This window comes from Panthera leo, chromosome F3 (genome assembly GCF_018350215.1).
Source record: "Panthera leo isolate Ple1 chromosome F3, P.leo_Ple1_pat1.1, whole genome shotgun sequence".
NCBI lineage: Eukaryota > Metazoa > Chordata > Mammalia > Carnivora > Felidae > Panthera > Panthera leo.
The window spans coordinates 30750016-30763294 of NC_056696.1; the positions used below are offsets into that span (position 1 = coordinate 30750016).

At 37.1% G+C, this 13279-nt stretch overlaps 1 protein-coding gene across 12 annotated transcripts in view; it reads right to left on the reverse strand.

Moving 5' to 3' along the window:
- Positions 1-13279, reverse strand: part of RPS6KC1 (ribosomal protein S6 kinase C1) — a 316680-nt gene that overhangs the window by 276100 nt on the left and 27301 nt on the right. For all 12 annotated transcript variants that reach the window (XM_042925687.1, XM_042925694.1, XM_042925693.1 and 9 more), the window contains exon 4: positions 6242-6357. In XM_042925687.1, the coding sequence (XP_042781621.1) occupies positions 6242-6357 (116 nt within the window). The remainder of the gene's footprint in view (positions 1-6241; positions 6358-13279) is intronic.

The window sequence follows — 13279 nt, forward strand, 5'->3', positions numbered from 1 at the left end:
TCAAAGTTTTTTGTTAATGAAATGTCAACCTAGGGGTGAAGGAGTCCAGGTATAACAGAATAAGTAGATCAGCAAATGCTCTCCCCAAAAGACAAAGACATAACTGGAGAAAAATGTCAAAATGACCATCTGAGTGCCTGGAAATTGACCAAAAACATATAACGAATGAAGAAGTGGTTACCCATAAAAAACCACAAAATCACAGGTAAGAACCGTGGGAGTCTGTGGTATTCTTGCCTGGGGTTGCTCCCACCTTCTGTCCCAGCTGGGTTCCCATGGTAATTATACAAGGGCAAGGCAAGCCTTGAAATTCAGCAGATTCACTTGCAGTGGAGGCAAGCATGATTTGGACTGAAGCACAGAAGTCGTCCACCCCAAACAGTATTATTATCAGTAATAGTAGCGATCCCAGCACCAATGCACAGTGGCTCAGCAAGCATGAGGTTCCAGCAAGCAAAGGACCAGCGTATTAGCCAGACATTTCACAGGGAGTTACAGAAAGTACACAACCATAGGGGTTCTTAACAAGCTCTCTACTCACCCATACAGGAGAGACTAGAGAAGAATCAAGCTATCTACAAACCCCCAACAAGCCACAATGGTGCGCACACACACAGAGGAAATGCAAGAGATCTCAAAGATAAGCAAAATCCAGGGCAAACTTAAAAACTGCTTGAACTCTGAAAATATATCAAGAAACATCAGCATATGGAAGAAGCATACACTGGAACAAAGTGTTTAAATACAAAGACCAATCACTGGCTGACCACTAAGCTATGCTGTTACAGGACTAACCCCTAGTTAGCGAGGTTTAAAAATACAATAAAAATTTAAAATTGAGAAGAGATATCAGCAGTTACACACTGCCAATTAAAATTTTTTTAATGTTTATTTCCTTTTGAGAGAGAAAGAGACAGAGGCGTGAGTGGGAGAGAGGCAGAGAGAGAGAGGGAGACACAGAATCGGAAGCAGGCTCCAGGATCTGAGCTGTTAGCACAGAGACTGACACAGGGCTCGAACTCACTGGGAGATCATGACCTGAGCCGAAGTCGGACGTTTAACCGACTCTCTCTCTCTCTCTCTCAAAAATAAACAAACATTGGGGCGCCTAGGTGGCTCACTCAGTTAAGCGTCCGACTTCGGCTCAGGTCACGATCTCACGGTCCGTGAGTTCGAGCCCCGCATCGGGCTCTGGGCTGATGGCTCGGAGCCTGGAGCCTGCTTCTGATTCTGTGTCTCCCTCTCCTGCCCCTCCCCCGTTCATGCTCTGTCTCTCTCTGTCTCAAAAATAAATAAACGTTAAAAAAAATAAAAAATTAAAAAAAAATAAAAAAAATAAACAAACATTAAAAAAAGAAAAAGGAAAAAGAAACTTCAACAATTAACTGGAGGTTTCAATATCTTACTCTTAATAATTGACAGAACTAGACAGAAAACTAGCAAAGATACAGAAGTCTTAAAGATCACTAACAACTAACTTGAACTAACTAAAATTTACATAAAATTCCATCTGACAACAGAATATATATTCCTTCCAAGCACACATGCAACATTCTCCAGGATAGTTCATATGCTAAGAAATAAATCAGGTCTAAATATATTTAAAAGAACTGAAATCAAACATGCGTTCTGACCACGACCACAAGAAAACAAAATTAGAATTCAACAATAAAAGAAACTTTAAAAATTAACAAATACTTGGAAATTAAAGAACATTTTTCTAAATAACGAAAGAGTCTGCAGAAAAAAATCACGAAAGCAGAAAATGCATTAAACTGAATAAAAATAAAAACAAAGTGTAAAAAGGCTATGGGATGAGGCTCAAGTAGTACTAAAAGAAAAATTTATACTTGTAAACACCCATGTTAGATAAGAATAACCATCTCAAATCAGTAATCTAAACTTCCACTTGAAGGAACTAAAGAATTAGATAAAGAACAAAGTAAATCCAAAGCAAGCAAAAGGAAAGAAATAAAGTTTAGAGAGCAGAAATCAAAATAAAATAGAGAAAATAGAGAGAAAGTAATGAAACCAAGTTGGTCTTTTGAAAAAAATCAACAAAAATATCAAACTTTAGGTAGACTGACCAAGAAAAAAAATACACCAGATACAAATTACCAAAATCATGAATGAAAGAGGGACATCACTAACATACCCACAGAAATCAAAGGTGTTCTGGGGGAATACTATGAACAATTTATGCCAACAAATTACACAATTTAGATGAAAAATTCCTGGGAAGGGACAAGTTACCAAAGTTGATTCAAGTAGAAAGAGAATATCATGATAGACCTATAACAAGTAAATAAACTGAATTAAAATTTGAAATCCTCCCAGATCAATTCCAATACTATGTATATACCTAAGAGAAATGAAAAGGTATGTCCACACAAAAAACTTACATGCCAATAGTCATTAACAACATCATTCATAATAACCAAAAGGGAGAGACAACCCAAATGTGCATCAATTGATGAATGGAAAAACAAAATGTAGCATATCCACTAGCCATACAAAGGAATACTATATAGGCACCAAAAAGGAATGGAGTATTGATACATGCTACAACATGGATTAAACCTGTAAACCACTCACGACAGCATAAAATGCTTAGAGTAATTTTAACCAAAGAAGGGCCAGACTTATACACTGAAAACTGTAAAACACTGCTGAGACTAATTAAAGAACTCCTAAATAAATGGAGTCATTTCATGTTCATGGGGTTGGAAGACAATGTTGTTAAAATAATAATTTTCCCCAAACTATAGACTTAATACAATTCCGACCAAAATTCCACCAGAATTTCTTGTTGTTATGGACAAGCTGATGCTAAAATTTTTATGGAAATTCAAAGGATTCAAAATCACTGTAACAATTCTGAAAAAGTATGAATAAAGTGAGACAACTTATACTATCCAATTTCAAAACTTGTTATAAAACTACAATAATCAAGACAATACAGTACTGTTATAAAAACAGGCAGGCAGATCAATAGAAGACGTCAAAAGTCAAGAAATAAACTTGAATAAACTTGAAGAAGTAAACTTGAGCTTGAAAACAAGCTCATCATCATTAGCCATTAGGAAATGGAAATTACAGTGAAATACCACGATATACATACTAGAAAAACTATAAATTTAAAAATCATACAATACTAAGTGTTGGTGAAATTGAGTAAGAACCAGAGCCTTCATACATTGCTGGGGAATCTAAAACAGTATGGTCACTCTGGAGAACAGTTTGGCAGTTTCTTAAAAACATAAACTTACCATAAGACCCAGCAATTCCACTCTTCAGAATCTACCCAAGAGACATGAAAACATATATCTACACACAGATTTGTTGGCAGCAATACTAGACAAAGGCCCAAAAAACTGATAACAAACCAAATGTCTGTCAATTTGCCAATGGATAAACAAAACGTAGTATGATCTATATAACAGAATACTTTCCAGCGACATAAAGGAACAGAAGGCTGATACGTGATAGAATGTGGATAAAATTCAAAACATTATGTGAAAACATTAAGTGAAAGAAAGCAGAACAAAAGACCACATACTGTGTGATTCTGTGTAATTGAAATGTCCTGAAAAGGTAAATCTATAGTCAGAAAACAGGTAAGTAGTTACCTAGGGATGGGGCTGGAAAAGGAGACTGCCAGTAAAGGGGCACAGAGAAACTTGCTTAGGTGGCAGAAATGTGACAGTTGCACAACTCTATAAATTTACTGAAAGTCACTGAATGGTACACTTACAATTGGTAAATTTTAAAGTATGTCAATAAAACTGTAAATACATATATACATACATACATACATACATATACATAAACAGCAAAGAATACACATGGAAAGGTATAGATGAAAAACATTTGGCAATAAATTGGTAATTTTTTAAGATGAGTAATGAGTAACAGAGGCTCATTCTAGCACTTTGTAGCACTCCTTCTACTCCTGTGTATGTTAAAAAAAAAAAATCAAATCATTTGACTATGTGGTCATTTGCAATGTGGTAAATACCATCAATGTTTCCACAAACAAACACACAAACAAACAAAAAACCTACACGTTATTGTAGCACACCCTGTGACCTGACTACCCAAAAACCTCCCGTTCATACCTTCATCCACAATCAGAACTAGAAAGCCAAAAGAGTCACACACCCAGACTTTTCTGAAGCTACGGACAGTCCTGTAACCCAGTTCTGGCCTACTGGATGTAAGAAGGACTACCTCTAGGCAGAATGTCTAGGAAAGCTTTTAAAAACTGGCATGCATTCATTTATTGGCCCTTTTCCTTTCACGCCCCAAACAAGGAAGCTAAAGCTAAGGCTCTGGAGGACATTATTGAGCTCTGTGCCAGCGACATCCTATCTTCCTCACTCAACTTCCCGTTGTAAGAGACAAAGACATCCCTTTCTTGTTTAAGTTAATACGGTTAAGCTTTTTCGTTGTTTATTTAGAGACTGACTACTACTGCTGTGATAATACCCAATGAGTATCCCTCTCTTGCCCAGCGGACTACCTAAAGTATTTCTAATACATTTTCTAAAACTAGCTTGACTTCCCTTGAAGTGCCCAATGTATTCTTTTCTCTTCTTCTGTCTCTCACTGCACAAAGCCTAAAAAGTAAGTATCATCCAGCAGCAGTTATAATCAGGAATTGCCAGATCCAAAGGAAACAGAATGAACAGGTAACTTTTATTTAAATTCTTCAAGGTCTAAGATCTGACTCCTGTTTTCCTAGACTGATTTTGTTTAGCCCTTGGCATGTGATAATTTGCATGACTGCTTTTCACAACTTCTATAAAGTCATATCCTTCTTGCTTAATAAAGCCGCCTTTTTCTATAAGCATAGACTCCTTGCCACATAGATACGGTTGTAACCAAGAACAACAAAGGGCAAATACTGTACCAATTTGATTTGGCCTTCTATCCTAAAGATCTGCAGTATACCATAAACAAAGCCACATTCATCATCTTGGCCTAGTTCACACAGTAATGAAAAATTAAGCAACGAAGTCAATCACTAGAAATCTTGTTACTATAAACTTTCCTATTACTATTTCTATTACCGTAAAGTCGTAAGTCTGTAATATTTTTCAAAACATCAACTCTCTTCAGTAAATTAAAATATTTTCATATTTTATTCTCATAAAATATTTTTCATTAAAAATATTTTCCTTTGGTAGATCCACTGCCATCAGGAAATTTAAAACTCCCACTACTCATATGCCTCACTGGCTGTATGTTCTAACAAATTGCATTTATACAAATAAATTACATTTACACAAAGAAGGAAAAAAACAAGTACGGCACAATCACCTAGCTTTTTTCTAGAAGTCTAAAGGCAATAGGAAAACTGTGGTCATTAAAGACATTGATACCAACTGACGACTTGCACAGGTTCAATGCAGAATAAATCAGAAAACTGTAAAATTATATAAAATTATGAAGAACTCATGGGGCACCTGGGTGGCTCAGTCAGTTGAGGGTCAGACTTTGGCTCAGGTCACGACCTCACAGTTTGTGGGTTGAAGCCCTGCATCAGGCTCTGTGCTGTTAGCTTGGAACCTGAAGCCTGCTTCTGACTCTGTGTCTCCCTCTCTCTGTGCACCTCCCCCGCTTTCTCTCTCTCTCTCTCTCTCTCTCTCTCTCAAAAATAAATAAACATTAAAAATTTTTTTAATTAAAATGATAAAGAACTCAGAATGAAAACCTTACGTGTCAAGAAACTGAAAATACTCATATCCAATGATTCTGGTAAGATAATTTGTACTAACCTACTTCTCTAAAATTGTATAGTGACCATTTTTGGTCTATCTCTAATACAAAGTAGTACAATTAAAACAAATTGAGTATCAACTTATAGTGGTTTCTATCCCAAAGAGTCTACCACTGAAAGACACCTCGAAAAGTGAAGGCAGCAACTGAAATTTCATGACACTTAAATTTTTTTAATGTATTTCAATTATGATAGAGTGAATGAGATAATCTCTAAGCCCTCTGCACCAATTTTTTAAAACCTATGAATCAAAAATCTTATCCATTTCTACACTAAAATCAGAAGATATGCCAAAGACATTGTTGTTTAGCTACTAACTTCTACTTATTTCAGTGAGTAATGAAATCCAATAGTAAGTGACGTTTTGTAAAAAAAAAAAAACTTGAATCCTGCCTTACGACAAATTAGAAAACAGAAATATTTAATAAAGTACAAAATATTTCAGAAAGACTGTCAAACCTTGAAAAAATCTTCAAGCTGTTTACTGTTATAAAGAGCGGGGATATTGGCAGAGAACTGTAGCAAATCTTCTGCACACTGTCTTCTCTCTTCGATGACAGTTTCATCAAATCGTCCTAGAATGAAATAAGAATCAAGACTTAAGGAAGGAAGGATCAAACGCCAGTTAGTGAAAGTTTACGTTCCCAGATCAGAAAGAAGTGACAGGCCTATCACTGCCTTACTACACAGTCTTCTAAAGTCAAGTCTAAACAATCGGAGTGAGAGGTACTCTCACTAAGAAAGAAAATAATGTTTCTCATAAAACAAAAGGCAGAAGTGTCAACTGATAAATCAGTGGTGCAGCCATAGTCGAAGGCCTGTCAATGTAAGAAACTTAACGTTTAAGAAGCTGGTGATTTGAAACTCAAGTTGAAAAGAGAATTATAAAGAAATGAAATGGTTTTCCACAGTAATTTCATACTGTAATTACTCATATAATTTTCCCTTTTCCCACTCTTTTTGATTTATAAAGGAGCCGAAGAGAGGAAATTATGAGAACATCTGTATATCAGTGGGGTCAAAACCCTCAGCTTGAAGCAAAAAGCTTTTAAGCCAAACTCCATGTGCGCGTGACAGCAGGCTTATGGAAAGAAAGACAGTACTCACAGCACCAGTGAGCTCCGATTTACAAGGTGATCGAGAGGTGGTTTTCATAGAATTTTTTTCAATGCTATATGCAATTTGAATGCTGATAAGACATTTTAAAATATGATTATTTTGTACTACTCTTAGATCAGAATACCGGTTGACATTTGTCATAGCTCACGTATCATACTGATTGCAATTCAGGCTTAAAAATACAAAATAAAAAGAGGAGCACCATCACATTTTAAGTGGCTCTGCAGAACGTGAACAGAAAACTGAGGCACAAAGAGATTCCTCATTATGTGAACCAAGACAAGAATTTGACACTGAACCGCTAAATACCCTCAGCTCAATGCGTCTCATGCTTATGGGGAAGTGTCTACTTCATGAACACTAACAGAAATGGTTTTAGAGTTAGACCTGGGTGTAAATTCCAGCTCTCTCACTCACTAGCTATAAAATCTTAGGTAATTTCTTCATTTGTAAAATGGAGAAAATAAACAATGTACTTAAGACTTCCAGTCCTATGACAGGCACATAGCTAGCACTTAAGAAATTAATCACGATGCCTCTGAATGTTGAAGTATCATCACAGTATCTAGCATACAGAGCCTGCTAATTAACTCATACTTGACTATGTCAGTGAGAAAGAACGGTCTTTTAACAGTAGAACATTCTTTCCTAGAAGATAGTCATTTTTCATTAATAAAAAATCTTAACAGTGATCCATAAATAAACTGCTTGCCTTAATGGATGAGTTCCAAAGACAGCAATCCTACAAAATTCCACGCATGTGTCCACAGCTACATCTTCCTAGGGAACGAGTCTCTAACTTTTATCAGCATCATCAAAGAGCCCAGAGCCCAGTAAAGGTTAACAGGCAAGCGGCAGTCAATTAGAGGATCTCTAACATTCAAAACACTGCTTTATTTATACTATACAACAGGCTGCCAGTTGCCAGCCCAGTATCTGTTCGTACCTTCTTCCTTAGTAAAATAATCCCCAATTTCTAACAGCGGACACGGCAACCCCCACCCCCTCAAGAAACCACTACACTGCCAGCTTGCCTTGCAACGGTTATATGTGGACATGGACTGAGTTCTAGCCAATAACAGACAAAAAAGTTATATTGTGGCGTCCTGAAAATCTCTTTAAGAGAGAGCCTTTTCTGGGGCGCCTGGGTGGCGCAGTCGGTTAAGCGTCCGACTTCAGCCAGGTCACGATCTCGCGGTCCGTGAGTTCGAGCCCCGCGTCAGGCTCTGGGCTGATGGCTCGGAGCCTGGAGCCTGGAGCCTGTTTCCGATTCTGTGTCTCCCTCTCTCTCTGCCCCTCCCCCATTCATGCTCTGTCTCTCTGTCCCAAAAATAAATTTAAAAAAAAAAAAAAAAGAGATAGCCTTTTCTTCTTTTTCCTTGTCCCTTTCTAGGAAGAACTATGACATGGGAGGTTAAAAATGACAGAGCAACAAGGCAGGAACTTGGATTCCTGATTACTGTAGAGCTGCCCTGCCTAAAGCTACCTTTGGATCTCATACCATGAGAAAGAAATTGACCTCTATCTGGTTTTAAGTTTTGTCATAAGAAACCAAACCTAATATACGTTATGCTAAATCTATGTTTCTATTAGTTCGCATGTCATATGCAACAATTCAATTAAACTCAATTCTCCCAATAAAAATCTAAAATGATGTGCTAGCTTATCTATCAATAATATTATCTGGAAACAAACTTCCAAGAGCCCCTACCCGTAAAACAAATTTTCTGGCCTGAAAAAAATCTAGGTTATTCAGTCTTGGGAAAAATCTACTGGCCAAACAGGTTAAAATAACAGTTAAATATCCATTATTCCTTCTTGTCTAAATAAGAAACTAAGAATACAATGGTACTTATGACTAAAGTCCAATATGTTTAAGCTTTAAACAAAAAAGTTAATTCCAGTGCCTATGAGCATTAATAATTTTGTGAACATCTATAGAAAAATCCAGGAAATGTACAAAAAAATCATACTATATTTTAATCCACAAGACTACCTGATATTATCTTTAAATGCACTATGTACTTGTTGAGAAATTTTAATAGAAAACTCACTACTTTTTAATGACATCCTAAAAAAATTATTTAGTAGCTAAAACAAATACATATGAATTTGGGAGCTTCAATCCTAAGAGTAATCAACCTCCCTATTAAGCTAGACTAAAATACAAGCAATGAGTGTATCAACTTCCAAAAAGATTAAAGCACATCTTTGTTGTACTTCTATTGATCTATGCATTTCCATTCCACTAAACTTGGACAAGCAGAAATGAATTAAAATATTTTTCAGAATGGAACACAACCAAAAATAAAGGCTTATGTATTACAAGGTTCAATTACACTGAATCCTACCATCAGAACAAATACGATGAAAGAACATGCTCACTTCTTTGTTCTTAAGATATTTCAGAATAACAGTAACAAAAAATACTATTTGTAACATAAACAAAAAAGAAGCAGATGAATTTTAATCGAATAACTACTGGCCTTAATGTATTTAACAAAGCCACCTAATTTTAAAATTTTTGGGGCGCCCGGGTGGCTCAGTCAGTTAAGCGTCCGTTTGGTTCAGGTCATGATCTCGCAGTTCGTGAGTTCAACCCCCGCGTCAGGCTCTGTGCTGATGGCTCAGAGCCTAGAGCCTGTTTCGGATTCTGTGTCTCCTCTCTCTGACCCTCCCCATTCATGCTCTGTCTCTCTCTGTCTCAAAAATAAATTAAAAAAAAAACGTTAAAAAAAAAAAAAAAGTAGCAAGATCCAACAGGCATCCTAATGGCAGCCAACACCCTAGTGGCTATTCTCTAGTTGTTGGTCCTTTAATATCATCTAAACTGCACTTGAAAGCAGCAACAATGAGAAATCATAAACAGGTACTTCTTTATCACCACTTTTTATTTCCATTCACAGGGTCAATGTTTATTTTCCTGTGAACAGAGTAGAAAAATTATAAGTAATTTGCAATAGAAAATGCAAAACATACTTTTCATAAGAAGGTTTCCTGTGCAATATTATATTTTTTTTTAATTTTTTTTAACATTTATTTATTTTTGAGACAGGGAGAGACAGCATGAACGGGGGAGGGTCAGAGAGAGAGGGAGACACAGAATCTGAAACAGGCTCCAGGCTCTGAGCTGTCAGCACAGAGCCTGATGCAGGGCTCGAACTCACGGACCACAAGATCATGACCTGAGCCAAAGGCGGACGCTTAACCAACTGAGCCACCCAGGCGCCCCTGTGCAATATTATATACTATATTATTCGTGTGTACGTATACATTATATATAAGCCAGTCCCCCACTCCCAATTACCCAACAATGTTTTCTTTATTAAAAGCTGTGGGAGGAAAAATTAGATTCAAACATTCTATTTAAGCTGGTAAATCACTGGAAATAAGGGTGTCTCTCTTTGATTTATAAGCTATCTTTGGAATATTCTTTTTTTTTCTATGTAGAACAACATCTGGATATCAGAGCTTGCAACTTTTTAAAAATGCAAATGTCAACAATCAAAAACTGGTTATATGGAACAAAAAGCTGTCCTTGACCAGTAAGAAACTAGCTAGAAAAGCTTGATGCTGATTCTTAACTGAATCAAAAATTCATTCAGGGTAAAAACAAAGAGAGGTCAAGATTCTTTTTTTTTTTTAATATTATTTTTAATTATTTTTTTGAAAGAAAGAGCACATATGCTAGTGGGGGAGAGGGGAGAGGAAGGAAAGTGGGGAGGGGGGAGGGAGGGAGAGGGGATGGGGAGAGGGGGAGAGGGGGAGAGGGGGAGAGAGGGAGAGAGTGAGAGGGAGGGAGGGAGAGAGAGAGAGGGAGGGAGAGAGAGAATATCTCAAGCAGGCTCTATGCTCAGTGCGGAGCCCAACACGAGGCTCCATCCCATGACCCTGGAATTATGACCGGAGCCAAAATCAGAGTCCAACACTCAACCGACTGAGCTACCCAGGCACCCCGAGAGGCCAAGGTTCTTGGGTGTGAATTCTCTCTAGTCAACAGCACCAAGAATATACCTGTAAATGAATGAGCTGGATTAATTACTCCTTGTAACGAGGGAAAATGCATGCCACTGGGAACCCTGGAGGATTTCATGAAGAGGGTGTTAGAATGGATTTACAGGATACGGGCTTGTGTTAGGTACTTTTGGGAAAGGTTTAAAGAAGTAGGGGCTTTGGTGCTGATTCTGTTGGAAAGTAGAGATAACTCTATGGTTCTATGAATTCTATCTAATTCTATAATCCTAATTTTAATAAATCTTACTATGAGGCAAGAAGAATGAAGAGAAGCTAAGGTTATAATTTATAAAGAAGCAATAGTCACGGTAGCAAGGATGAAGATATGCTTGATCATTTTTGTGACTTTACCAATGTTGATGTTTTTGTCTGTGTTCAGACATGATCTTGTCTATGGTCTTGCTTTTGTCTTGATCCAAGGACACAGAGTGGCCCTGTCTAATGTTTCTGTAAAACTGCTTATGTTCAACAGGAGAACACCACAGCCTAGATGTGAATGCCAGACCAACTCTAGGAAACACCAAGGTCAAATGAATAGGTAGCACCAGGCCAATTCTCTCTCTTAGCTGTCAGGAACTGCTTTTCTCTTTCTCATAGGAAATCAAAGTGTGATAACAGATCTAACAAAACATACAAAACAATGATCTAGTCCTGAGAAAGCAATCAGACAGGTGGAGACTTTGAAACCTACAAAACAAATGTCTTACACACTTTAAAAATGTCATTGTCATGAAAGACAAAAAAATGTACAGGAATACTCTAGATTATCCTAGAGGCATGATCCTAGATCCAAAAACAAACCTAAAAAGGACATTTTTAGAACAACTGAGGAAATATGAATATGGACTGCATATGTGATAATACCATTGTATCAGTGTTAAATTTCTTGAGTGTGATATGGGATTATGGTTATAGGGGATAGATACATGAAACGCAGCGGTGAAATATCTGCAACTTATCCTCGAATGGTTCAGAAAGAAAACAAGAGATACATAGAGAGTTATCAAAAATGTGGCAAATTGTTAACAATCAATGGACTAGGGCTGAAGGTATAAAAGTATTTACCACACTATTCTTCTGCAGGTTTTTCTGTAATCTTAAAAATTCTGCAAATTAAAAACAATTGAAAAAAATAAGTCCAGTGATATACCTACCGGTGAGATGTACAACTGGAAGGGGAAAACAACTAAGCCTAAAGGAAATGGAAAACTTCCTAAGTAAGGAGACATCTTATGGTCTGAGAGGCTAACAAGAAAGTTCACAGCAGAGCAGTACAACACTAAAGTCAGAGACACAAGAGAGCATTAGAGGTAAACTGAGCACCAGAGGTACATTAGAGGTAAACTGAGCAACAGAGGATAGCTAACAATAGCAGGTATGTGTCGAGCACTGAGCTAGACACGTGGCAGATAATCCACAGAACACAAAGGTATTATCCCGATCTTAACAATAAGAAAATAGACTCAGATGTTAATTTGTATACAGCCACACTGCTAGTAAATAATGGTTAGAAGATCTGGGCCTAAAGCCATCTGATTCCAAAAGGCATGTTCTTTTTTTCACTATACCACGAGAATAGTCACTACATTTTTGATGGTTGTGTAAATTGCAACAGGATTCTCTTTTGCTACTGAAGTTTACATAGTAAAAATGTGAGAGGAGTTAAAAATATAGACGATTAACCAACAATCCACCCCCACCCCAACCACAGCTGCTGCCTGCAGGGTTCACTGCAGTTATCAAGTATTACAAATGGACTGTACCATTTACTAAGAGAGATAAATTGCTTACTTATTAAGATTAATAAGAAACTTTCATTCTACAATACATAAGGATGTGGAGAAAAGTTGAAGATAATCCATTAGCAACAGCAACAGCAGCCACAAATCTCGACCCGTTTAGAAACCACTACCTTTTACTCAGTGACAAGCGTTTGTTTAAGAAGCTGGGCTGTGTACCTCCCAATATTAAAGATATACGGATGCAGTTAAATTCCACAGTACAGAAGGTATAAAATAAAATTTCCCTCCTCCCACACCCTGAGGGGGTCCATACATTACACAAATGTGTGCAGATTATGTCTTCACACAATTATGTATGTCTATTCAAACACAGATGGGATCTCACCAAATGTATTGCTGTGCAACATTTGTTGTCTGTGTCTAAAAAAATATAGCTTGGACATCTTTCCACACCAGTATATTTCAAATAGCTAAATAAGTCCATTAATTGGCTAAACATTATGGCATATCTGTACAATCACATAATGAGAAAATTCAGCTTATGTGCAGTTTTCTTCTATGAAAATGCTGCAAAGAACACCCATATGCATGTACCTATGTGTGCACACAATTGTGTGTGTGT